This window comes from Myotis daubentonii, chromosome 9, assembly GCF_963259705.1.
Source record: "Myotis daubentonii chromosome 9, mMyoDau2.1, whole genome shotgun sequence".
NCBI lineage: Eukaryota > Metazoa > Chordata > Mammalia > Chiroptera > Vespertilionidae > Myotis > Myotis daubentonii.
In genome coordinates this window covers 4,263,254-4,289,865 of record NC_081848.1, presented here as the reverse complement: position 1 = coordinate 4,289,865, position 26,612 = coordinate 4,263,254, and the positions used below count along the sequence as shown (strand labels likewise).

The window sequence follows — 26,612 nt, the reverse complement described above, 5'->3', positions numbered from 1 at the left end:
GGCTATCTTGTGGCGGCCATCTTGTGCAAGACCATGATGGTCAATTTGCATATTACCTCTTTATTATATAGGATATTTTATTGATTTCAGAGAGGAAGGGAGAGGGGGAGAGAGATAGAAACATCAATGATGAGGGAGAATCGTTGATTGGCTGCCTCCTGCAGGCCCTGCACTGGGAATGGAGCCCACAACCCAGGCATGTGCCCTGACCAGGAATCGAACCGTGACCTCTTGGTTCATAGGTTGATGGTCAACCAGTGAACCATGCTGGCCGGGCTCCATGTGCTCTATATCTATGACTTTGTTAGTCTTCTGAAAGGCTCTTACGAGGTGTTATTATCAACCCCATTTTATAGAATGTGTAATGTAGACAGATTGAGGCACCAGTAGGTGAAGTCCCGTCCCAGGTCTGGAAGCTGAGATGCAGCAGAGCCTCTTAGCCAGAGGCTTATCTCTGAAGCCCATTGTCTTAGCTCCTGCAGGTCCTCTTCCTTGGGAGTCGGGGCCCTGCCGGGACCATGGGTTTGGTGGGGCCTGGTGCTGCAGTGGGAGGAGCTCTTGCCCAGGACTCACAAGTTTCTGTTTGGGTTCCTGCTCTTTGCATAGCTGGCTGGGAGGCCCTAGACCAGTGATGGCGAACCTATGACATGCGTGTCAGAGGTGACATGTGAACTCATTTTTTTGGTTGATTTTTCTTTGTTAAATGGCATTTAAATATATAAAATCAATATCAAAAATATAAATCTTTGTTTTACTATGGTTGCAAATATCAAAACATTTCTATATGTGACACGGCACCAGAGTTAAGTTAGGGTTTTTCAAAATGCTGACACGCCGAGCTCAAAAGGTTTGCCATCGCTGCCCTAGACAAATAAGACCCTTAAGCCTGGCCAGGCGTGCGTGTGTGTGATTGTATGTGTGTACAGTGGAACCTCGTTCCAGAAGGCTGTTTGAGAAGCACTTTGTTCAAAAACGGAATCCTTTTTTCCCATTAGAAATAATGTAAATGGAAGTAATCTGTTCCAGACCCCCAAATGATTCTCTGTTTCCACCTTTCTTACACACAGTACATGTCTAATGTACTGTTTAATCTATAAACACTTCTTAAATTCATCGAACCCCCTACTAGCCTTAAAGGAATTTTTCATCTGTCACTGCCTCCGAAATGCTATCACACAGGCTCACTGCTTTTATCCAAATCAAACAACAGCTTTTCTACCTCTTCAATTGCCTGTGATTGCTGTTTTGTGAGCACTTGCACACCCTTAGCAATATTAGTGCTCTTTTTAAAAAAAGTATTTTTATTGATTTCAGTGAAGAAGGGCAAGGGCAAGATAGATAGAAACATCAATGATGGAGAGAATCATTGATCGGCTGCCTCCTGCACACTCCACACTAGGGATCGAGCCCACAACCCGGGCATGTGCCTTGACTGGAATTGAGCTATGACCTTCTGGTTCATAGGTCAAAGCTCAGCCACTGAGCCACGCTGGCCAGGCAACATTAGCACTCTTGACGGCCTCTTTATGTTTTAAAATTGTGCTAATCGGCCAGCCACAAAAGCATTCTCTCCTTTGCGTGTCGTCATGCAGAGGTATCAGCATGAAAGGGTTGTCAGGTCGAAAACTGAAATTTTGGTCGACAACCGAGATATTTTTTGTCTGTGAACAAGTTGATCGAGAACTGGTGTTGGAGATGGGAGACACTTGAGAAACGAGGTCTGACTGTGTATGTATAAACAAGCTAGAGGTTGATTTTTGTAAGAAAAGGCAGCCCTGGGCTGGCGCAGGGGAGTCCCGGGTCCCTGTCTTCTTTCATCTCTACCGCTTTAGTGCTGGTTTTACTCTCAGGGTCTCTTCTCAGGCCAGCATAGCTGCTGGCTCTCCAGCCATCGCGCCTGTGCTCCAGGCAGGAAGGACAGGGGAGAGTGTAAAGAGGGTACCTTCTAGTTCCTTCAGTCCCATTAATGGAGTTTTCCTGGAAACCTTACCCAATAATTCCCACCTAAATCTCATGGGTTACCCCTGGTTGCAAAGGAGACTGGGAAATGTAGTCCTTTAGCTGGGCCTCTTTACCTGAGAGAATAAAACGAGGTCCTGTTAGTAAGGAAAGTGGGAGAATGCCTGCTGGGGAGGTGGTAGCAGTCTGTCACCGTCCCAGGGTGGGAGAAGTGCAGTAGAGGGATGTTAATATAGTTCACGTACTTGGCAGTTTAACGAAATCTTACCCTCTGGACGGAACATCCAAAGTGGTAGAGGCTTATTTTTTATCAGCGATAACAGTGTGTATAAAGAACGGTCACGCTTTACTTAGAGAAGTTAGGAAAACCAGCCCCTGACTGTCCGGAGGGTGGGGACCGTCTCTCATTAGCCAACGCCGGATCCACTGACCCAGGGCCCATCCTTACACCCGCCCCTGGGTCCCCTGCCAGGGAGCCCCACGGAACAGACCCCAGAGCATCCTCCTCTTCCACCCAACTGGGAACGGAGCCCAACAGCGGGGCTCAGCTCTCCTGGAGAGGCTGTGCCAAGAAGAGCAGGCGGGCGCTGCGTCCCTGCCCGCCCCCCGCCCCTCCTCTCCTCCTGCCCCTCCCTGAGCTCAGTGGACTGTGCCTTCCGTCATAGTGGTGAAGACTAGATGCCCCAGAGCCTGCCTCGGCCTGCACTCCGTAGCCGCTCAGTAAAGGCTAGCTCTCGTTTTATTTTCACTGAGATCAGTCCCGTTTCGGCGGTCTTGACGGCGTGAGATCTGTGGGCAGTGCCTTGCTGGCTCCCTTTGAAATAGTTCATCATGAGGACCCTGCTTCTGGGTACACGGGAGCCTTCCTGAGGGGCTCTCTCTCTGGGAAACTTCCGCTTGGTAGAAATTTCTGGAAGCCACACTGACCTTAGAGCAGGGGTCCTCAAACTACGGTCCGCGGGCCACATGCAGATACAAATATTGTATTTGTTCCCGTTTTGTTTTTTTACTTCAAAATAAGATATGTGCAGTGTGCATAGGGATTTGTTCATAGTTTTTTTTTAAACTATAGTCCGGCCCTCCAACCGTCTGAGGGACAGTGAACTGGCCCCCTGTTTAAAAAGTTTGAGGACCCCTGCCTTAGAGCAAATATTCCTTTCTCTCTTTTTAAAATTTAAAGTAATTTTTAATTACAGTTTACATTCAGTCTCATTTTGTATTAATATCGGGTGTACAGCGTCGTGGTTAGACAATCGAATGCTTTGGAGCGTGTTCCCCCTGGTATTTCCAGGCCCCGCGGGCGCCGTACACAGACCGGCAGTATAGTGACTGACTCCCTTGCTGCGCTTCCGCCTGTGCCTGTCGGGGGCACAGTGTCTCCCGGGTGAGCAGGCAGGAGGGGCGGGCCGTTGTACGGTGAGGAGGCCGAGCGGAGTGTGGCAGGAAGGACCGCACCTCCGGAGCCCTCCCGTTCTGTGGTTCTGTGCGGCCGTGCACAACGGTCACCACAGGCCAGGGCAGGGTTTGCACTGACGCACGCTCTGTCCTCTGGAGGAGAGCCGTGAGCTGACAACCTGAACAGAAAGTGAGCCTAACTCTTCTCTGGCTTTGGAACTCATTACTGAAGCTTCTCAAAGACGCTGTCTCCGGAGACATGTTTTCCTCGGGCTTGGACTCCCTGGGCGCAGCTCCCGGCCCTGGCCTGGGGGGGCCTGGGATCCAGGGGGCCTGGGGGGCTTAGGGCGGGGGGGGGGGCGGCCTGGGGGCCTGGGGGCGGTGTCAGAAAGACTCTTCTGAGAGGGCGGGGCTTGGCATTGAATGATGAACACGGATGGGCAGGCAGAAGGGGATTCTCGCAGAGGAACCGGCAGGAGCAAGGCCCAGAGGCCAGGAGAGCGGTGGGGTCAGAGCGGCTCATCGGAAGTGGCTGGAGCAGAACCTGTGGGTGGAGAGAGAAAGATGCGGACCAGGGTCAGGCTGGGGTTGGACGGGGCGAACCTGAGGCAGAGGGAGCCTGGGAGGAACGCTGGTCTGGGATCAGGCGGCCTGTAATCCGCTTGCTGAAGAAAGGGCAGGGGAATTCACGGTCCCCCTCCCATGGGAGGTACAGGGAGGCAGCAGGACCAGAGGCTGGGGTCAGCGCCCCTGCAAGATTCCAGAAACTTCCCAGCAGGCCATAGGCCTGTGGCCGAGAGCCGGGGATACGGCTGGAATGGGGTGGCCCTCAGCAGACTGGCCTTGCCTTTCCTCCCCAGGCTCCTGCAGGAGCAGCTGCAGAAGGCCACTGAGGAGGAGGGGACTCAGATGAGAGAGGAAGAGAGCCGGAGGCTGGCCCGGCTCCGGGCCCAGATCCAGTCCAGCACAGAGGCAGATGCGGACCGAATCAGGTGAGTGCCCATGCGAGCTGCGCAGCCCCTGGGGCCGCCCCGAAGGCTCAGCTCCTTCCTCACCCTTCCGTCTGTCCAGGGCCGAGCACCAGGCTTCCCTGCAGAGGCTGAGAGAGGAGCTGGCGGCCGAGAGGGCCAGCTTGGAGCAGGGCAGCCAGCGTGTGCTGGAGCGGCTCCGGGGAGAGATGGAGGCTTCGGAGAGGAGGGAGCAGGCGGCCCTGAATGCCGAGAAGGAGAAGGCCCGGCAGCAGCGGAGGGAGCAGCTGGAAGGGGAGAGGACAGAGGTGAGCAAGTGGAGTGGGACCTTCCTCTCTGACACGGCACCACACGGCCTGGGCTGCCTGGGGAGGGACCGAGTGCGGAGAGAGAGAGAGCCTTGGGCGTGCGGGTGGGCGCCGGGCGGAGAGTGGGGTCTGCACAGACGGGGCGCAGACCCTGGGCCCACTGCTCACGTGACCCAGCTGGCTGCGGGCAGGAGCTGGGTCCGGTCCCTGCAGGGAGCGGTCGCAGAGGCTCCTGGAGGGCTGCTGGGCCTGGCGCCTGGGTGCTGCCACGGCTGGAGGAAGTTTGGGGGGAGATGGCTGTGGGTTTGGGGAGATTTCATGACCGAAAGAACTTCGACCGGAGCAGAGGTCCTGAGACGCCTGTGCCTCGTCCCCGTCCTTGTCTCTGGGGACGTGCGATGACCTTCCACCCTCCCCTTTCTCCTGCCTTCGCTGAGCGGTAGCGCACTCAGGAAGTTGTCCTTCGCTCTTCCTCCCTGCCCCTCTGGTGTGAGGGTCTGTCCCCAGGTGAGAGGCTGAAGTGAGTAACAGCCAGGCCGGGGGGCTTCTCTTCCCTTTTGGTGAGGGATGGGGACTCACTGAGACCAGGAGACCAGCAGGCGGGCGTGGGCCGAAGCCTGCAGCCTCCCTGCCTGGCCGGGGTCACCAGCGGGAGTGTCCCCAGCGCCCAGAGGCAGGGTGGCAGCAGTGGCCGGGGCCACCTCCGTGCCCTCCACACTGCCCACATGCCTGTCTGTCGGCTGGTTGCAGGCTTCAGAGGCTGAGCTGTATCGGGAGAAGGAATTTGTGCCAGAGGCTCCCTCAGCCCCTGAGCTCGCGGCACGTTGGGGCTGGTGTTCCTGGCTCCTCCTTGGTCTGGGTCGCTGCCCAGCAGCCTTCTCTGCCCAGCATCCCTCACTGGCCCTTTGTTGCTCCCCAGGCGGCAGCAGTGCTGGAGACAGAGCACAGGGCTGAGCTGGCGCGCCTCCTGTCCTCCCTGGAGGCCAAGCACAGAGAGGTAGGTGCCGGGCTTGGCCTGTGGGTAGAGCCTGGGCTGTGGCCCTGAGCGTACGCTCGACCCTTCCCTGCCACAGGAGGGGAGGCAGCCTCTCCCCCTGCAGCCTGTGGGAGGGGCATCGGGTCCTGGGAAGTGGGTCCCCGGCCACTCTCGTGCTCGCTACCTCACCCCCGTGGCCCTCCTAGGTGGTCTCCAGCCCCCAGAAGGAGGGAGGGGAAGCCCAGCAGAAAGAGGAGGCCCGGCAGCAGGAGAGCCTGGGGTGGGTGGAGCGGACAGCTCGCCAGCTGCTGGAGTACGAGCAGGAGGTGTGTGCTGCGCTGCTCCCGGCTCGGGTACTGTCGTGGTGCTCTGACCACTGAGCCATCCTGGCCCAGAGGGTCCTTCTCACTTTGGCACTTCGGCTCCCGTTTCACAGCCCGGTTCCCTCGCGGCAGTGCTTCTCCACGCCATGCCCTGTATGTGGGAGGCAGTGGGGAGCGTGGCCATCACGTGTCGTGCACCTGGGTGCGCGGGGAGCCTTAGGGGGGTGCCGTGTGAGGCCGAATGCTCAGTCCCGCGTGCTGCCTGCTCAGTCCCCCGTTGTATCCTGCCGCCTGCCCTGCAGCTCAGTGGGCTCCTGAGAGAGAAGCGCCGGGAGGTGGAACGGGAACACGAGGGGAGGATGGACAAGATGAAGGAGGAGCACCGGCAAGCGGTGGCGGAGGCCAGGGAGCAGTATGAAGCCGAGGTGCCGGCCCTCCCCCGCGGCACATGTGGCACAGCCTGGCCCTGGCGGGCGGGCTGGAGGCGGGGGCAGGGGGAGGGGAGGCCGGGAGTTTCTGTGGGAGGCTCTCTTCCCTGGCCCTGCCCTGGCCCAGTCACAGTGTGCCTCAGCCATCGGATGAGGAGGACCCTCCGTCGGGCAGGCTGCGCTGGCCTTCGTGGTGACGACACTGGCATTGAGCGGGGGCCACGTGCCAGGCCCTGTTCTCAGCGCTTGGTCTAGATGAGCTCATTGAGTCCTCACAGCACCCCGGGGGTGTGTCCTGTCATCACCTCCATTTTTTAAATTTTTTTTATTTTATTGATTTTTTTACAGAGAGGAAGGGAGAGGGATAGAGAGTCAGAAACATCGATGAGAGAGAAACACCGATCAGCTGCCTCCTGCACACTCCCCACTGGGCATGTGCCCGCAACCAAGGTACAAGCCCCTGACCGGAATCAAACCTGGGACCCTTGAGTCCGCAGACCGACGCTCTATCCACTGAGCCAAACCAGTTAGGTCATCACCTCCATTTTAAAAGTGAGGACACTGAGAGTTGGGGAGCGCGGGCCACTTGCCCCGACCCGTGGCTGACAGGCAGGAGCTAGGGTCCAAGCCTAGATGGTCCGATCCCAAAGCCTCAGCCTTGGCCACCCTAACCCCGCCCCCAGGGTTCATAGGAACTCAGGACACCAGGAAATAGCCTGGCAGGAGCCAAACAGTAGGCAAACCTCACCTGCCCATCTCCAGCCTCCGCCTGGGTGGGAAAGGTGTTACCTAAGCCGCCGCCCTTGGCTTGGCCTGCTACTGTCGGGTGAGCAGTGGCCGTGGCTGACTTTGGCGTGTGGCTGGGCCTCTGCCTGGACTTCTAGGCTGCGGCTCCAGGGACCCCAGATCCCAGACTCTCTGTGCCGTCTTTCCCAGCAGAACCAGCGGGTCATGAGGGATCTGACTTCCTTCCCAAACCAGTCCTGACCTGCGAGGAAGAGGGAACTATTAATGGCCTCTTCCCTGAGGGAGGCAACAGCAGTAGGAGGCTCCCCAGGGCATTTCCTCACCACACTGCCCAGCCTGTGCTCTCTGGGAGGGACCCCGCTGTCCTCAGGGCTGGCCTTGGGGCACTGGCAGGGTCCTTGGCCTTACTGACCTGAGGCGGCAGGGGTGGGGACTGCGGTTTCCTACTGGCGGCCCCCTTTGTGCAGGAGCGGACACAGCGGGCCACGTTGCTGGGGCACCTGACTGGGGAGCTGGAGCGCCTGCGCAGGACCCACGAGCGGGAGCTGGAGGCCGCGAGGCAGGAGCAGGCCAGGCAGCTGGAGGGCCTGGGGCTCCGGCACCGGGAGCAGGTGGGCTGGAACAGTGGGGGCAGCAGGCCAGCAGCTGCAGGAGGGGGTCTCGCTGGCCGACCCCAGTCTGGGACATCGATGCTCCTTTGTTTTCTGGGCCAAGGGGGTCAGCCCCTCCAGGACCGTGGGGTTGGCACCTCTGATGCTCCTTGCCCAGCCTGGGCATAAACAAGGGGTGGTGCTTTCCTGGGAGGCCCCAGGGGCTCATGGGAGGGGGTGGGAGCCTGTCAGGGGTGTGCCATGGCATGGGGGTCAGGACCCTCACCTAATGCCTCGCGCCATTTCTACACATACATTTTTTCCTCCGACTTTGCTCTGTGCAGGAAAGGAAACTCCAAGATTTAGAGGTGGAGCTGGAAACCAGAGCCAAAGAGGTCAAGGCCAGGTTGGCTCAGCTGGACGTTCAGGTGAGGGAGTGGGGTGGAGGGTCCCCAGGTGCCCTTGATCTTGGAGACATGGTTCCCCAAGAGAGGATGGGTCTTTCTGCCCCTGAGCCCTGGGGCCTGGCGGTGGCCCAGGCTGGTCCCCTCCCTCAGGAGGAGGCTGCCCCAAGGAGAGGCGCTGTCGGCCTGAAGCAGCAGGTGGCGCTGGAGAGCGAGCCTGACCTCCCTTTCTCGCCCCCTCTCTCTTCCCCACCCCCCACCGCTTGCTCACTTGGTCTCTGCCTGCAGACCTGGGGCTATTCCACCAGCAGTTCCTGTGGGGGAGCCAGCACAGGATGCCAGGGAGTGGGGGTGGGCGGGAGGGGGAGGACCGGTGACCTCGGTGTGGGGCCCTGTCCTGGGGCTTCCTGGCTCCCTGCCTTCTCCCACTCTTTCTCCAGGCGCTTCTGTCTTTCCTCTGCCCAGGAAGTCACAGCCACCCATCAACACCTGGAAGAGGCAAAGCAGGAGCACACGCACCTGCTCGAGTCCAGCCGGCAGCTCCGAAGAAGTCTGGGCGAGCTGCGGGCCCAGAAGCTGGAGCTGGAAGCCCAGGTGGACCAGCTGCAGGCCCAGGCCAAGGGGCTGCAGAAACGCATCAGGTGGCGTGCCCTCTGACCTCCGCTGCTCGGCTGTCCCAGGCAGGGCTGGGGCCAGGCTCTGCTGCCTGTGGTAGGGATGGGGGTGTGAGGAGGCGGCAGCGGCTGGGGCAGGGGCTTGGCCGGAAGTGAAGCGATGGAGATGGTCTTATTTTCTACCTCGGGTGAGGCTCCAAGCCCACCAGGGGTCCCGACAGGGTGCTCACGGGAGCCTGCTCACCTCCTGCACCCCCACCCGCAGTGACCTGGAGGCTGAAGCTTGGAGGAAGCAGGAGGCGCTGAAAGGGCTGGCGGTCGAGGTGAGCAGTGCTTCCCCCTGTTGTGAGCCAGACCTCCACGTCGAGGACCTGAAGACACCCCCTGACACCGTGAGCTTCTCTGGCCTTGGCGGGGACAGGACGGCTGGGCGGGGCTCCAGGAGGGGCGGGGCTCTGCTCTGTATTGGGCCTCCAGCTCCTGTTCTTACTGTTCCTGGTCCCCCACTTCCATAGTCCGAGGGTCTCAGGGGTGAACAGTGCCGGCCTCCAGCAGGGCCGGGGCGTCGGCTCTGGGAGGGTTTCAGGCCTGGAGCTTGCGTGCACCTGCTGGCCTGGGTCAGTGGGTTTTCCTGTGTCCTCAGAAGCAGACCAAAGAGGCGCCCCCTTCTGTCTCCCAGAGCCCGGAGGTCCCCAACTCATCCTTGGACAGGTGCGTCGCTGGCCTGTCCTATTTGGGGTTGGGCCGGGGGAAGCGAGGTCACGGCAGTCACCCGTGGGCGTGGCTCAGGGAGGTCGGTGCCCACTGTGACTGGGCACGGCAGGCTGGCATCTGCGGATGCCTGGGCGAGAGTCAGGCTGACGGGAGTGCCTGGCCTCTATCTGGGGGACAGTGCCACACGCCCTGTATGGTCTCCAGTGGCTGGGTTCCTTTCCTCGGCAGCCCCGCCCCACCCCCAGTCTGCTCAGGATGGGCGTCTGCCAGGAGCTGGAGTGACCCAGAGCAGGGCTCTGGAGTCTTTGTAGTTCCTCTCACCCCCCCCCCCCCTGCCCCACCTGTCCCCATCAGCTTCCGGCACTACCTCTCTGCTGAGGGCGTGGCTCTCCGCAGTGCCAAGGCCTTCCTGGTGAGGCAGACGCGCTCCATGCGCAGGCGGCAGGCAGCCCTGAAAGCCGCCCAGCAGCACTGGGGCCACGAGCTGGGCACCGCCCCGGATGCGCCCGAGGACCTGCTGGGCACCAAGGCCCTGGGCGATGACGTGCGCAAGGGCCTGGAGGAGGTCAGAGCCTGGAGGACAGCCTGGGCCCCGGGGAGGGAGGCTGGGGAGCCGGGGCTGCGCCCGCCACTGCTCATTCTGGGGACCCCATGAGGGCGGATGCCCAGCCCTGGGCTCTGGGCACACGGTGGGCCGGGGATGGAGACCCTGTGGCTCCTCGAGGATGAAAAGACTCACCTTAGGCTCGCGAGGCTGGGCACCGTGGGCAGGGTGCTCTGATAGAAACCGCATGGCCTCCCAGGAACCGCAGGTGATGTGCAAGGGGCCAGTGTTACTCCGTTTTCTAGGTGAGGAGTGCAGTAAGCTGCTCTGAACTTCACATCCAGCACCTCCCTTGTCACATACTGCATCTCAGTTAGTTCTCAGGGCCCAGGAAAAGTAGCAGTTCTCCTAGATGAGCACCTAGACTGAGAGTTAAGTGAAGTTTTCAGGATAACCCAGCGAACAGAGGGCGAGGCTGGGCCCCAGCGTCTGTGGGTCACACAGGCCCCTCCCCTCCCGTGACGGCAGGAGGCCAGGCACCTGGGGGAGATGCAGTCTGCCATGCAGAGAGGCCGCGACCTGCTGCAGAGGAAGGAGGAGAAGCTGAGCGAGCTGGAGGCCTCTCTGCGGGCCGAGGTGAGCCCTGGCCGGCAGCCCGGGTGCGGGTGGGTGTTGGGCCCTGTTGAGGCTCCCGGGCCGGGGGACGGCATGGCTTAGCTCTGCGTTGGGTAGTTTGTGCTGCGTGGTTCTGAGAGGCCCGGAGCTTCTCGGGAGAGGATCTAGCCCTGGCCCTACCCGGCCGTGGAACCGAGGACAGGTGTTCCGGGAGCAGCCTTTCCCCGGATGCCAGGCGGGGGTGGGGAGAGCCTGCAGGGCGAGTTTACTGGGGAGAGAAAGGGTGGGCACCAGCCTGGTCCTGGTGGCCTGCCTGCCCGCGTCTCGGGTGGGTGAGTTCTGTGAGCCGCTCCCTGCCCTCGACCCCCAACCCCCACCCCCACCCCGCGAGGCAGCCCACAGGATGTGCCCCTCCCAGAACCCTGGCCCCAGAGAGCCCGCTCCTGAAGGGGTGAAGGGCTCCTCTCCAGCACAAAGCCAGTGGGCAAAGGCGCAGGGCGAGGGCCAGCAAGAACTGCTGCTTCTACCCAAGGCTCTAGATGAGGACACTCTGAGAGGGCCCCCCACCAAGAAAGTGGTGACCTTTGACACGGAGGACACTAGCAGTGGAAGCTCAGAGTCCTGGCCCCTGCCTCAAGGTGAGTGGTGGCCGCAGGGAGGACAGGGCGGGCGGCTGGGACGGACGGTTTCCGTGGAGAGGGAAACGGCAGCCCCTCCTCCGCTCTGTGCGGCCTCTGGGAGCCTGTCTGAGCGGGTCCTCTTGGCGAGGAGGAGCTGCTCCGGCTTTCCCGCCCACAGGCCGCACGCCCGGAGCCTTCCGAGTGCGCAGTCCCTGACCAGCCTCTGCGCTCTGGCTGTCCGCTCTGCCGGAACCGAGGCCCTGCCCTCCGCGGCGCCACAGGACCCGGGGTCTGGTCCCTCACCACCCGCCTCTTCCCTTCCAGGCGGCCCGGCCAGCCCCGCCTTCCCCGACAAGATCCGGGGCTTGGACAGCTCCCTGCGGCACATCAGCAGCCAGCTGCACCAGGTCCTCAGCCTGCTGGGCGTCCTCGGCACCCAGCCGCCCCAGCTCCTCACTTCCACCCCGGCCCCGACCCCGCCCCCCTCCCTCCGGAGGGCCCCCACCCAGTGGGCCTGGGACCCGGGGCTTGGCCCCAGGCTCTCCTCCTCCGCCACTCAGGCCATGGACGACTTCCTGGTGGAGAAGTGGCGCAAGTACTTCCCAGGTGAGCTTCCTTCGGGTGCGTGATCTGGGCCCAGCCTTGCCCCTCCTCCTCTTTCTCTCTTCTTCCCCGACCCCCTCCTCCCTCCTCCCGCTTTGGGTCACGGCTCCGTTGGCTGGCCCCTTGGGAAGCAGGCCTGGCCTGGCCAGCAGCCTCGGCTCTGTGGGTGAGGGCCGTTCGCCTGGGCTTGGGCCACTGGGGCCTGTATGGCTCCAGAACTCAGCAGAACCGAAAGGCCGTCGTCCTTACCATCATGAGGCGCCATCGGGAGGGCTGTGTTGTAGGCCGGCGTTTCATGTAAAGTTTTTCATTTAGGCCTGTCACCCTCTGAGGTCATTCGTTTTTTGTTGTTTTTGTTAATGTTTTTACTGATGTTTAGAGAGAGGAAGGGAGAGGGATAGAGAGATAAAAACATCGATGAGAGAAACATTGATGGGCTGCCTCTTGCACTGGGGATTGAGCCTGCAACCCGGGGTGTGCCCTGACTGGGAATCGAACCGACTGGAAATGGAAACAGGAAAGTAGATTACGTTTTGGAGATGAAATGGACAGGGTGACTCCCGCCTCCCACCTTTCGCTTCCAGCAGCTGAAGGTCTCCCTGTGTGTCGGTGTCTCCCTGGGAGGGGCGCCGCCTTTTCTGTTGTGCGGAGGCAGAGGTGTGGGGAGCGGGGCGGCTGCTCCGGTGGGCGGCTGCGGCTCAGGCCCAGCTGGCCCTGTCCTGAGCCATTGCTTCCTGCTTCCCAGCTGGGAGCCCCAGCCTCCGCAGCAGCCCGGTGCCCTTGGAGGACAGGCTGGGCTACGTGTCTGCCAGGTAAGACCCCCTGCAGCTCTGGCGCCACCTCTGAGGGGAGCAGAGCACAAGGTGGGGCACCCTGAGGGTCAGGCAGGCCTGGGCCCCTGCCGCCCCTCCGCACAGCCGGAGGAGAGCCCCCGGAGCCCAGCTCCTGAGGAAGTGCCCTGTGGCACCTCGGGGAGGAAGCAGCCTGGCCAGCCCTGGCACAGCCCTCGCGTGGCCCTGCAGCTCTCCAGCCCGGAGTGGCTTTGCCCACAGTTCCTTGCCTCCCCAGTCCTGTAGCAGCATCTGGAGGAGGGGGCGCCCTGTGGGGGAGACAGGTGGGCCAGCATTTGAGCCTGCTTATCCTGTTCCTGGCCACATGCCCCCCCCCTCGCACCCCCCCTCCCCACCGCCACAGGCCCAACCATTTGCACCCCCCACCCCTCTGACCAGTGGGAGCTGATGCTGGGCAGGCATTGGCTGATGAGATGGGACCAAGATCTGTGCGTGTGGACCCCACAGTGTTGATGTCAGGAGAACCCACCTGGGGGGGACAGTCCCGAGGGCCGCCTGCCAGGGGGGGAAGCTTTGAATGGCTAAAGCCACCCCACAAGCCTGTAGCTGATGTTGGGGGAGGGGGCGATGTGCTGCCTTTGGTCACTGAGTCACAGGCCCTCCCCCGCCCTCCTGCCCCTGCCTCCTCCTCCCAGGGAGCAGCTCCGCCTCCTGCAGCCCCCCCACTCCCGCGTCCCCGAGGTGGGCAGCGCCAGTCTGCAGGGCATGATCGAGGCTAACCGGCGGTGGCTGGAGCGCTACAGGAATGACCCCAAGTTATATCCTTTCAGCCAGCTCTCAGCCCCTGGCCCCTTCCTGCTGTAGCGGGGCTGGCGGAGCGGGCGGCTGTGTTTGTGCCCTGGGGTCCGAGGAGGATCCTGTTGGGCTTCCTTCCCTTCTTTCCCTGGCCTTTCCCGGTGCTCAGCTGCCTGCAGTTTTCCTTCACCTTGTGGCCAGGCATCTGTTCTTAGTGCCCAAGCCAGCAGCCTCGGGCCTCCTGCAGCTGAGCCTGGATGAGAACAACAGGCTGCAGGTGAACCGCTACTGAGGCTCGGGCGGCCGTGTGGGCCCCGCATCTCCTGCACCCGGGCCAGGGGCGGCGGAGGGGCCTGCACCCGGGCCAGGGGCGGCGGAGGGGCCTGCACCCGCTGCCTCAGAGGAAGCTCTGCAGGGGGGGAAGCGGGCTGGGGGAGAGGAAAGCAGAGCTGGGAGCTAGGAGCCACCTGCAGCGACCACGAGCGGACTGCGGGGTGACGGTGGGGCGTCTGTGAGCTGCTGTGAGGATATGGCAGTGCTGATGTGGGGCCCCCGGGACATGGGCACCTTCGGGGAGGGGGCATCACCGGCGTTGATGTCAGAGGCCCAGGGATCCCTGTGGAGCGAGGTGAGCCTGCACAGTGCCATGCGCGGTCCTCACTCCATGAGCAAGGCCCCAGCGTCCTGTGTCCGGTGCCCTGTGCCTGGGACGCTGTCTCTCCAATACCTCAGCGCGTGAGCTCAGGCCATTTCTCTCTTTTCTCCTCCTTCCCTTTTTTAAAACGCCCCCTTTCTTGAGTTCTCTGTTTCTCCTTTTGACTATCTCAGGATTGGGCCCAGCCCTGCCCGAGGGTGCTGGGGCCCCCTTCCCTCGGCCGCTCTGTGCTGTCCCCAGGGCTCCCTGCCCTTTGCTGGGCTCCGCACAGAGCCCTCCCCGTGGCTTCTCAGGTCTGCAGCACACAACTCAGTGAGAGCCGCCCAGGAAAGCCGGGATGGCTCTGGTGCTCTCGCCTCTCACCCCTGGGTGTATCCACGTGTGCTTGTTTCTAGCTGTTTTCTGCTCTGCCCACCCTGCTCAGCCGGGAGACTCGGTCTAAGGAGGTGGGGGCAGGGCCGGAGCGGGGCCTTGAAGGGAGGGGTCTTGTGCCCCAGGAGCCACTGCCGATCTGCACAGCCCCCTGCATCCCTCTCACAGCGGCCCCCGGGGGTCCCCAGACGCGTCTCTGACATCTGTCTCGGTGTAAAGAAAAGAACGCTCCCTTCTTCTTGCTGGGAAAGCTGTGGGGTTGCCCTGGCCTCTATGCATGGAGACCGACTCTCGGCCCTCCCGCCACGAACTTCTTAGTCCCGGAATAAGAAACCAGACCCGATGGCTTTTATCCACCCTGCGTGTTCAGCTCCGTCTGCCACACAGGAGAAGGTCCGTGGCTGTTCCTGTGGGACTAGCGTATGTGTTGCACCGTCTCTGTCACCCGCCTGTGTTTGTACATCAATTAAATCTCTGCTGGTCCATTTTCTACAAGGCGGCTGTGTGAGTGTGTCCTCGCCAGGGCCTCTGCCTCCTCCCTCTTAAGAGCAGAGGAAGGAGCACTGGCTGGTTTGGCTCAGTGGGTAGAGTGTCAGTTTGTGGACCAAAGGGTCCCGGCTTCGAGTCCAGGCAAGGGTACGTACCTTGGTTGCGGGCTGCTCCCCGGCCCGGGCCCTGGTAGGGGCTTGTGCAGGAGGCAACCAATGGATGTGTTTCTCTCACATGGATGTTTCTCTCTGTCTTTCCCTCTCTCTTTCAATCTCCCTTAAAATCAGTGGAAAAATATCCTCGGGTGAGGATTAACAACAACAGAACAGCAGAGGGAGAAGTTCATGTTCACAGAACATCTAGGAAGCTGATCTGATCATCACAACAAACTGGTGATGCAGGGATTGCCATCTTCATTCCTATGGGCGAGGAAATCAAGGCTCGGGCACCTTTAAGTGCCAGGGTCCTGGAGAAAGTAGCTGAGCTCTCTACAAGGCGGATCCCTCCCCTCCCTGTGCCCTGGGAGGTGCTGACCTCTTCACCACTGCCTTCATCCCCCTCCTATCCCACTGCCTGCCAGATGCAAGAGAAACCCCTGGAGTCCTAGGCAGGCAGGTAGGGGGTATTGAACACCCTACACACAGTGCATCCGTTCTTGGGTCTGCAGCAGCAGAAATGCACGGGCGCCAGCTTGAGATGGCCCTGTGTCATGGGTTTGCATAAGAAAACCAGCTTCCAGAGACGCATGCGCACTGACCTCGGCGCCTGTGGTCCCAGGGCCCCATGCACTCTGATGGAGGGAGAGAAGGGACAGGGAGCCTTTGTCACCTCATGCGGCCCTTTGCCCTACGAGGTTGGTATTATTTTATAGATGAGGAAACGTAGGCTCAGAGAGGTTAAATGATGATCTCAAGGTCCATGTGTCTCCGAGAGCCAGGTTCCAGCTGCCACACTCCCGCCCCTACCTCAGCCGCTCCTGTCTTCCCCTCGCCTCCTGCGGGGCTAAAGATGGGGTCCCAGGAAGGGGGTGGCTTCCAGCTGAGTAAGCAGCCCCCGCCTGGGCCAAGGTTTACAAAGGGACTTTTTCAAAAGACTCCTAAACCGTCCCATCCCTTCCTCATGGATTCTTGATGCTGCCTGAGGAGTCTAGAAGCAGAGTTGGAGCCTTGAGCCTTGAGCCTTGCGCTGACCGGCTCAGCGCTCACTGGTCTGGGCCAGAGGCCATGAGAAAACGGAGCTGTCCAAGTTAGCGTGTGGCAGGCGTGTGGCTAGAGCCGGTAGTCAGTTCTGAAACTTCCAGCCTGAGTCTCAGAAATATTTTTAAAGGACGTTTGTTTTGAATAGGCTCATGTTCCCAGGCTCAATGCTCAGATGGTGCAGAAGTCGCTCCGTCCATGGGCCATCTCGTTCCTCCTTTGCCGGGAGCCGGTCCATGCTTGCTGTTTCAAGGGACCTGGCATATATGGCATACTTTTCTTAATATGTTTGCTCACCTTCTTGGCACTATGTGTTTTAACCAAGGTCACCTCTGAGAAAGGTTGTTTCCCCAGGTAGGGATTTTCCCCTGAAGTTAGGGAGGGGATAAAACCCCTCAACTAAGTGCCAGGCGGGTAATTAATCACTTTAACTACGAACAATCATGCTTAAGCTACATAATCTTTACTCCCTGGAATGGAGATAAGAAACGCCCTAACCTTTGGAATAGAGATTGATGGGATTGAATCAACTGGTATAAATACAGATGTAACAAGACAGAGAGAGACAGAACTCATGAGACAGAATTCAGAAGACAGAACCTACCCGGAGCCTGGAGACAGAAGAACTTCGTTGGAGAGAACATGGCAAAAGATCCTGGACTGAACCTGACTATAGAACATGGCAAGAGAACCTGACTAGAATCTGGTGACTGAACCTGGCTGGACCTGGACAGAACCTGGCTGGAGATCCAAACCAGAACTTCGCTGGAGATCCAGACCAGAACTTGGCTGGAGATCCTGGCTAGGCTGCTGATCAACTGAACCCTGTCTCCGTGTCCTTCCTTCTTCGCCGACTCCGTCCACACCTTTGGGGACCCCTGGACCCGCTGGGGTTGGACCCCGGCACTCCTTAAGGTCACAAATGGATCAGTTCCTCCTGGAAATTTTATGCAAAGACAAGGAAAGAGGCTGCTCTGCTCTTCCCGTAGCAGGTGGGCTTAGGGTCATCCTAACCCAGGAATAGAGGCTTCCCAAAGCTCTGAGACGCCCCTGACTGCTGTCTTATGGGAGCAACACTGGGCATGATAATGGCCCCACTCCACCCCTCAACTGCACGGAAACTTCCCACAGGATGGCAGTGTGGTGAGGAGCTCTGGCCTTAAGACACCTCCTGGCTCTGTGACCTGAGCAAGTGCCTTCGCTGGTCCAAAGCTCAAAGCCTGAGTCCATGTCCAGGGATGAAGCAGGGGCTGCCTCAGCTTCAGTGAGGATTGTGCTGTGTGGGGAGTTACGCTCACTCAGAGGCTGAGATCGGGCCGGGCTGGGGAGGGGTACTGGGAGAGGGGGGCACTGGGTGGGGAGGGTGCTGTGGGGGGAGGGGTCATTTCATGGGAGCCCCTGCCTGACGGATTGCAGGGGAATGTGGGGCTTAACCACCAGGAACTTGATTGTGACGGAGAAGGTGGTGAGGCTCCCAACACCCGGCATTCGGATCTCAGCAAACTAGGTTCCAACCTGCAGCGCCCAAGTAGTCGTTCCATCCAGCGGCTTTGCTTACCTGCAGAATCAAGGTGCTGGTGCAGTCAGGCCAGAGGACTTGCCAGGCACAGGTCTGCCTGATTTGGGTCCTCAAACCAAGGGTTTTGCTGGCCCTCGAGCCTGGTCTGCCCACGCCCAGGCAGAGAGCCGAGTCATAGCCCCAGTAGCTGCCTGCTGCACACCCCCTACTGGGGGTTGAGCCCACAACCTGGGCCTGGGCCCTGACTGGGAATTGAACCATGACCTCCTGGTTCATGGGTTGATGCTCAAGATGCTCAACCATGGAGCCACACTAGCCGGGCAAGACAGACAGAATTTAAAAAGCAGGAAGAGAAACAGATGAGTTACAAACAAGGGAACCCCCATAGACTAGACTTCCTAACAGACACTTTTCAGGCCAGAAGAGAATGGGAGAACTTATCCTATCTAGTGATAGACAAACATGGTAATTAACCATACCCCCAACACGCTTCCCATTGGCTAATCAGGGCGATATGCAAATTAACTGCCAACCAAGATGGTGGCCGGCAGCCAGGCAGCTGAAGTGAACAGGAGGCTTGCTTGCTCCAGTGATGGTGGAAGCCAAGGTTCCCCGCCTGCCGCTGCCGGCCTCTGAGCTGCAGTCTAAGCAACTATGTTGCAATTATAGAACCTAAACAAACTCCAGAAACCTGCTTTCAGCCCTCAGAGCTGGAGCGAGCAGGACTGCAACAGTGTTACAATTATAGAACCCAAACAAACCCAGATTCCTGCTTTCAGCAGCCGAGGTCTCAGAGCTGGAGCCGAGCCTCAGAGCTAAAGCCGGCTCTCAGCTCCAGTGACAGTCATAGAAAGTAAATAAATCCCAGAATAAAAAAAATAAAAAGAAGGAGAGGTTGGGAGCTTTAGTTGCCCGCCAGCCTGAAAACAGCCATCATCCCCTCACCCAGACTGGCCAGGCACCCCAGTGGGGACCCCCACCCTGAAGGGGGTGTGACCAGCTGCAAACAGCCATCATCCCCTCACCCAGACTGGCCAGGCACCCCAGTGAGGACCCCCACCCTGAAGCAACAAGATGGCGGCTAATTTGCATACTGAAGGCGGGCGGCAGCGGGCAAGGCTGTCTGCGGTCCAGGACTGGATCTGTGACCCTGCTGGGCGGGGGGCAGTGCTTGAGACTGTCCGCGGTCTGGGACTCGGATCCATGACCTGGCGGGCGGGGGCCAGTGCTTGAGGCTGTCCGCCGTCCGGACCCGGATCCGTGACCTGGCGGGCAGGGGGCACCGTGGGAGGCTGTCCGTTGTCCCGAACCTGGATCTGTGACTCTGCTGGGCGGGGGGCAGTGTTTGAGGCTCTCCACGGTCCGGACCTGGATCCGTGACCTGGTGAGTGGGGGGCAGTGCTTGAGGCTGTCTGCGGTCCGGACCCAGATCCATGTCCTGCCGGGCGGGGGGCAATGCTTGAGGCTGTCCACAGGACCAAGACATGGATCTGTGACCCTGCCGGGCGGGGGGCAGCACTTGAGGCTGTCCGCGGTCCTGGGACCCGGATCCATGACCCTTCCCGGTGGGGCAGCAGCTCACATAGGGGCAGATCGGCCAGGGTTGGGCAGGGCAGGACGCCTGGCTTCCGCCCAGCCTCAGTCACTCTGGGCAGGTGAGCAGCGCAGAGAGCCTCTGGACAGGGGAGGCAGGCCGTCGGGGGGAGGCAGGCCGTCGGAGGGCGGCCTGTACTCCCCACATGGCGGTGGTGACAGCTGTGAGCGCGGCAAGCGGAGCCTGCAGGCTGAGCTGAAGTAGCGCCTGTAGGCCATCAGCGCCCAGGAGTGGCTGCGCAAGATCCGCCTCCTGGCCCAGAAGGTGCAGGATCGCAGGGACAGCTACCGTGGTGGGCCAGACTGACGTCCTCCTGGCCGCACCACGGGGGTTTGTGGATCTGCAAAGCCAGAGGCCTCCAGTGTGCACATCCCCCCCTGGCATGTGAACATCCCCTAGCACACTGTCACCCTCCCACACCTGCAACAGTTGCAAACCAAGGCGTGCACAAGTTCCCCCCGCCTCTCCACAGCACTTCCATCAACCCGGCATGCCTAACACCCCCACAGGATGTGCACACATCCCCTCTGATGTGCTCATGTCCTTTGGAGAGTGTCTGGGTGTTCTGGGTGCTGAGGGTGAGCGCCTGTGAGATGACAGTGAGAGGGCGGAGTGGTGGTGCCCTGTTCCCACGGAGGCCAGTGCAGCTACGAGATCACCTCTGGGGGGTTAATGCAGGTCCTGAGGCAGGAGCAGGAGCAGACAGACACACCTGGTGGGCACAGGCAGCACTCGCTGAGGTGCCTTCGGTCAGTGTTCAAGATCAAGAACCCAGAGGTGGAGAGGAATTCCGTCCTCTCAGTGAAACAATGGGATAGTCAGGGCGACTGTAGAGGAGGAATGTGCACTTTGGGTGCCAGCACCCATGAGCGAAGGCTGCCCTGACTGAGCCTCGCTTGCTTGGGGCCTAGCGCACTCCTGCCGGGCAGCGGGTGACAGGACGTGCTTTTCCAAATTAATGAGAGAAAACGTTGATTCTCCTGCTGCCCACGAAGGTGGAAAGTGAAGTGGGGAGACGTGGGGAGTGAGCAAGGTTCCCTGTCTGGGGGTTCCAAATCTGCTGTTGGTTTCTTTCACCACTGACTAGAGACATACAGCGTGTCCCCTCAAAATGTATACACACTTTGAATACCTACTAATTCCAATGGTTTTAAGCATAAGAAAGAATCAACAATGGAGCTGTTATCTGTTAAAAGTGTGGGCACAAACAGGTAGTTGGACATTCCCTGAGGGGTCTCAGATTGGAGAGGGTGAAGGCCAGACTGAGGGGCCCCTTTCCCTCCCCTACCCCAGTGCATGAATTTCGTGCACCGGACTACTAGTCTAACCTAATAATAGACAAACATGTAAATTAACCGTACCTTCACTATGCTAACCAGCCAATCAGGAGAGTATGCAAATTAACCCAACAAAGATGGCGGTTAATTTGCATATGTAGGCTCCAAGCTGTGGAGAAAAGCCGGACTGCCCCTGGGCCGGAGAAGCGAAGCTGGAGCAGTGAAGCCGGATGGCTCCAGCTGGAGCCTGACCAGAGTGAAGGCCTGGGTCCCGGGTGCCAGAGGCTAACCGGTGCCAGCAGCCAAGGGAGGGGAAGGCCTATTGCATGAATCTCTTCGTGCAACAGTCCTCTAGTATAAAATATTGAAAGAATAAAACCATCAACCAAGAATACTATAACTAGTGAAGCTGTCCTTCAGAAACGAAGGAGGGATAAAGATTTTCTTGAACAAATAAAAGCTCATGCAGGAGGTGGTGGGGAGGCCCGTGTAGACTCTCCCAGGGCTTCTCTGTCATGACAGCTTTGCTGCTGCCTGTGCGAGGGCTTCTGCAGCCCTCACGGGTCCACGGGTCCTCACCACAACCCTGCAAGGGGCCCATCTATAAGATGAAGGCGGGGGCGGGGGCTGAGTGGAAAGGTTAAGTCAGTAGGTGGCAGAATCAGAATGCAAACCCAGGTCAGAATAAGTCTCCCACCTTTGGGCATGGCTGTGCATGTGGGCATCTGTACTCGCCCTCATGAGCGGGTGCCCTCCCTCCCGCCACTGGCACTGGAGGGCAAATAGGAAGGGACAGGGAAGGCGGTTCTGAGCCACTTGCCGGTTCATATCAACAGGGCAATTCTTCTCAGAGGAGAGCCTCCTGGTCTACCTTTCCTCCTCTCCCCTCCTCCTCTCCCCTCACGTCTCTGCCCCAAGGCAGCAGTGTTTGTGCGTGAGATTAATAGCGGTCGTCCCTCCTCAGCCCCATTTTCCGTAGGAAAAGCATCCACTCAGCTGCAGCCAGGAGAGGTCAGTGGGTCCAGGGCCTGGGTGACGCCTCCCCTCAGGATTTTAGACCCCCAGACGGAGGCACTGCTGTTGGGGTCAGAGGGACGCCTTCTTGGCTGGGACATCAATTCACCCCTGAGCTCTGGCTAAGTGACTATGCAGAGACTGAACCTCTGTTTCTTCGTCTGAGAATGAGACCGTTACATGTAGCCGGGGAAGCCCACCGCTTGCCCACCCTCTTCTCCCGGTGCCCGCAGTGCCTGGCAATGTAGCATGCACACGCAGGAACTGGACGAGGCTTTCCTCCATGGGAGGCCTGTGTCTTATCCCCTCTCCCATAGGCTCAGAATGTCTAGGGCCTGGCAGGACTCCCCAGCAGCCCTACCACAAGCCCTGCTCAGCGTGGTATGCAGTTCATTCGCTGCTTGGCTCAAGGGCAATGCGGCCCTGCCTGCTTCTCCCCCCAGGCCACCAGGCTGGGGGTGCCAGCTCTCTTTCAGCCTTTTGTTCCTCTGGAGGGGTCTTGGAGCCTGAGAAGGGGGGACCTGGGAGTCCTATGGAAGAGGGTGTGGCAGGACCCAGGAGTGGGGCTGAGTCAGACGCTGTAGAAACTCTGCGTGGAAGGTGAGGTGAGGGGCTTGTGTGCTCAGGCCCCATTCACTCACTGGGCACTAGGTGGGAAGCTCTGGGCCAGGCTTTGGCTGGTGTCAGGGAGCAGGGTAAGAGAGTGCACGCTGTGATTCAGGCAGCTGTGGACACAGGGCTGTGCCTCCACCTTGGCTTCAAAAGGAGAGAACTAAAGAGAAAGAATGACACTGACAGCAGGAAAAGGGCCTCAGGGCAGAGCCTCCTGGGGGGCAGATAACCACATTGCCCCCTCTCCTGGGGTATCTCTTGTTTGGAGTCAGAGAGCCACCTGCCAGCTCTTGGTTGCTACCAACATTAATGGATTTGAGGATATTATGAGGCTTGAGAGTTTCCTTCCCTTTGGCAGACACTGTGAGCTCTCATGGCGACTTTCAGTAGGTTCTCTAGGGCAGCAAGGGCCTTCAAATCCTACCTGCTACCCTGAATGCAGCCAAAGCAGTTCTAAGAGGAAAGTTCATAGTGATAAATGTCTATCTCAAGAAACAAGAAAAATCTCAAATAAGCAATCTAACTTTGCACCTCAGAGAACTAGAAAATGAAGAATGAGCAAAGCTCAAAGTTACTAGAAGGAAGGACATAACAAGGTCCAAGAGTAAATAAATGAAATAGAGATTAAAAAGACAACAGAAAAAAATAAAGCTAAGAGCTGGTTCTTTGAAAAGATAAACAAAATTGACATATCTTTAGCTGGTCTCACCAAAAAAAAAAAAAAGGGCTTAAATAAATAAAATCAGAAGTGAAAGAGGAGATGTTACAACTGATACCACAGAAATACAAAGGATCATAAGAGGCTGTAATGACCAACTATATGCCAACAAATTGGATAACCTAGCATAAATGCATATATTTCTAGAAACATATAACTTACTAAGACTGAATCAGGAAGAAATAGAAAATCTGAATAGACCAGTGGTTCTCAACCTTCCTAATGCCGTGACCCTTTAATACAGTTCCTCATGTTGTGGTGACCCCCAACCATAAAATTATTTTCATTGCTACTTCATAACTGTAATTTTGCTACTGTTATGAATCTTAAGTATCTGATTTGCAGGATGTATTTTCATTGTTACAAATTGAACATAATTAAAGTGCCGGGGTCCAACCCCAGCAGGTCCAGGGGTCCCCAAAGGTGTGGACGGAGTCGACGAAAAAGGAATGACACGAAGACAGCGTTCAGTTGATCAGCAGCCTAGCCAGGATCTCTAGCCAAGTTCTGGTCTCGATCTCCAGAGAGGTTCTGCTTCGGATCTCCAGCCAGGTTCTGTGTCCATGTTCACTTGCTAGGTTCTCCAGCCCGGTTCCATAGCCATGTTCCCTCGCTAGGTTCTCCAGCCAGGTTCTGTCCAGGTTCTCCAGCCAGGTTCAGTCACCAGGTTCTAGTCAGGTTCTCTTGCCAATTTCTGTAGTCAGGTTCAGTCCAGGATCTTTTGCCATGTTCTCTCCAGCGAAGTTCTCCTGTCTCTAGAGAACGTTCTGTGTAGGTTCTGTGTTCTGAATTCTGTCTGTTGTTGTCTTGTTGCATCTGTATTTATACCAGTTGATTCCAATCCTATCAATCTCTATTCCAAAGGTTAGGGCGTTTCTTATCTCCATTCCAGGGAGTAAAGATTATGTAGCTTAAGCATGATTGTTCGTAGTTAAAGTGATTAATTACCCGCCTGGCACTTAGTTGAGGGGTTTTATTCCCTCCCTAACTTCAGGGGAAAATCCCTACCTGGGGATTCAACCTTTCTTGGAGAGGTGACCTTGGTTAAAACACAGCGCCAAGAAGGTGAGCAAACATATTAAGAACCGTATGCCATATATGCCAGGTCCCTTGAAACAGCAAGGATGGACTGGCTCCTGGCATTAAAGCATAGTGATTAATCATAAAAACAATATGTAATTATATATGTGTTTTCTGATGGTCTTAGGCGACCCCTGTGAAAGGGTCGTTCGACCCCCAAAGGGGTCGCGACCTACAGGTTGGCGACCCACAGGTTGAGAACCGCTGAAATAGACCAATTGAATCAGTAATCAAAAACCTCAACAATCAGAAGTCTAGGACCAGACGGCTTCACTGGTGAGTTCTACCAAATATTAAAAAAATACCAATCTTTCTCAAACTCTTCCAAAAAAGGAAGAAGAGGGGACACCTTCAAACTCATTTTATGAGGTCAGTATTACTCTGATGCCAAAACTAGACAAGGACACAAGAAAAGAAAATTACAGGCTAATATCTCTGATGAACATAGATGCAAAAGTTCCCAATAAAATGTTATCTAGCTGAATTCAACAATACATTAAAGGGATCATACACCATGATCAAGTGGGATTTATTCCAGGGATACAAGGGTAGTTAAACAGCCACAAATCAGTCAAGGTGATACACCACATCAACAAAATAGAGAATAAAAATTACATGATCCTTTAGCAGATGCAGGAGTAGGATTTGACAAAATTCAACATCCATTTATGATAAAAACTCTCAAAAAATCAGGTATAGAGGGAATGTACCTCAACATAATAAAGGCCATATATTACAAGCCCATAGCTAACATCATATTCAATGGTGAAAAGTTCAAAGTTTTCCTCTAAGATTGAAAACAAGACAAGGTGCCTACTCTCACCACTCCTATTTAACATAGTACTGTAACCAGAGCAACTAGGCATGGGAAAAAAGCCACCCAAACTGGAAAGAGGTAAAACTGTCACTATTTGAAGAGGATATGATGTTGTATACAGAAAGCCATAAAGACTCTACTAAAAAACTGTTAGAAATAAACAAAAATTCAGTAAAGTTGTAGGATACAAAATTAATATACAAAAATCTGTTGCAGGAGAACCAAGATGGCAGCATAGGTAAACACCTGTACTTGCTGCCTCCCACAACCACATCAAAATTACAACTAAAATACAGAACAACTGTCATCCAGAACCGTGGGAAAGCTGGCTGAGTGGAAGTACAACTAGAGAGGTAAAGAAGAAAACGCATTGAGACTGGTAGGAGGTTCGGAGATGCGGTACAGGCTGGCACCCAGGTGCGTTGCTTTTTTAATTGGGAGGGAGATACAAGCTCCCACTTGCTCTGAGCTCCAGTGCTGGCCAAGACTCTTGGGGACCCAGACACATATGGGGAGAAACTGGACTGTCTGGAATCAGGGCAAGAACATGGGGGCGGCTTTCTTCCAGATGGAGGTGCTTGCAATGGTCATTGTTCCTGTGCTGGGACCTCCCCAGTGCAAGGCTGACTAGCAGCCATTGCTGTTTGCTCTACCCTGGAGATTCCCTGAGACCCTGCCCTACCCAATTTACAACCCCACCCAAGCTGTGCACAGCGGCTTTTGCATATGAATGGCCTGTCCTTTCTCAGCCTAAAACCTGCCAAACAAGCTGCAGCTGGGTCAGGGAGCCCCAAAGCTATCAGAAGAAGGCACAAAGCCAGCACCATAAGCAGCCTGCCTTGCTTCACAGCTGGGCCTCATCTGGGCACTTCCAAACCCCATACAAAGAAGAGAAATCTGCAGATCTCTCTGTAGCTCCTGCTGGGTGGCCCCAGGCAGTGGCTGACTTTGCACCTCCTTGGAGATCCAAGAGCCAGTGTACCCAGTTGTCAGTGAGACCATACCAGATTATAACTCTTTGTATCTATAAGTGACACACTCAAGGGCAGACTCAGTGAGCACCAAAGCCCCACTGAAGCACGTCCTGCCCCATAAGGGTGTCTCCTGCACAGCAGCTCTTCCATTGTAGACACAGCTGGTCCTCACAGCCAATTGGCCTGGAGGTCAATTCCTCCCAGTGATGCCAACAGCAAATAAGGCTTAACTACAACAAGACTGTGCACAAAGCCCACAAAGGGGTGCACCAAGAGTGTCCACCTCAGGTGATTGGGAAGGCTGAGCCACTGGGCCCTATAGGACACCTACTCTATCAACTCAAGGAGACTTAGCAGCCACACAATACATAGAAACAAACACAGGGAAGCAGCCAAAATGCAGAGACAAAGAAACGTGTCACAAATGAAAGCAATGGAAGAAAGCAAACAACTGGATATAGAGTTCAAAACCACAGTTATAAGGTTACTCAAGAATCTCCTAGAAACCTCCGAGGAACATAGTGAGACCTTCAAAGATCTTAATGAGAATGCCAAAAAAAAAAAAAAAAAAAAAAAAAAAAAAAAAAAAGGAAAAGGACTAGTCAGAAATTAAGCATACACTGACTGAAATAAAGAATAATATACAGAGATCCAACAGTGGACTAGAGGATCCCAAGAGTCAAGTCAAAGATTTGAAATACACGAAAGCAAAAACCACCCAACTGGAAGAGCAAAAAGAAAAAAGAATCCAAATGTATGAAGATAGTGTAAGGAGCCTCTGGGACAACTTCAAGTGTACCAACATCCAAATTATGGGGGTGCCAGAAGAAGAGAGAGGGCAAGATATTGAAAACCTATTTGAAGAAATAATGACAGAAAACTTCCCCCACCTGGTGAAAGA

General features: G+C 57.1%; 1 protein-coding gene across 1 annotated transcript in view; it reads left to right on the top strand.

Moving 5' to 3' along the window:
* The window catches only part of CEP164 (centrosomal protein 164), a 72,133-nt gene extending 58,383 nt beyond the window's left edge, over window positions 1-13,750 (top strand). Inside the window, exons 15-31 of the mRNA XM_059710632.1 lie at window positions 4,215-4,346; window positions 4,426-4,630; window positions 5,550-5,627; window positions 5,813-5,932; window positions 6,232-6,354; window positions 7,572-7,715; window positions 8,039-8,122; window positions 8,564-8,739; window positions 8,978-9,104; window positions 9,356-9,423; window positions 9,781-9,991; window positions 10,499-10,606; window positions 11,118-11,223; window positions 11,530-11,811; window positions 12,554-12,620; window positions 13,295-13,446; window positions 13,610-13,750. Coding sequence (XP_059566615.1) covers window positions 4,215-4,346; window positions 4,426-4,630; window positions 5,550-5,627; window positions 5,813-5,932; window positions 6,232-6,354; window positions 7,572-7,715; window positions 8,039-8,122; window positions 8,564-8,739; window positions 8,978-9,104; window positions 9,356-9,423; window positions 9,781-9,991; window positions 10,499-10,606; window positions 11,118-11,223; window positions 11,530-11,811; window positions 12,554-12,620; window positions 13,295-13,446; window positions 13,610-13,686 — 2,260 coding nt within the window. The 3' untranslated portion in view covers window positions 13,687-13,750. The remainder of the gene's footprint in view (window positions 1-4,214; window positions 4,347-4,425; window positions 4,631-5,549; window positions 5,628-5,812; window positions 5,933-6,231; window positions 6,355-7,571; window positions 7,716-8,038; window positions 8,123-8,563; window positions 8,740-8,977; window positions 9,105-9,355; window positions 9,424-9,780; window positions 9,992-10,498; window positions 10,607-11,117; window positions 11,224-11,529; window positions 11,812-12,553; window positions 12,621-13,294; window positions 13,447-13,609) is intronic.
* The last annotated feature ends 12,862 nt before the right edge of the window (window positions 13,751-26,612 follow it).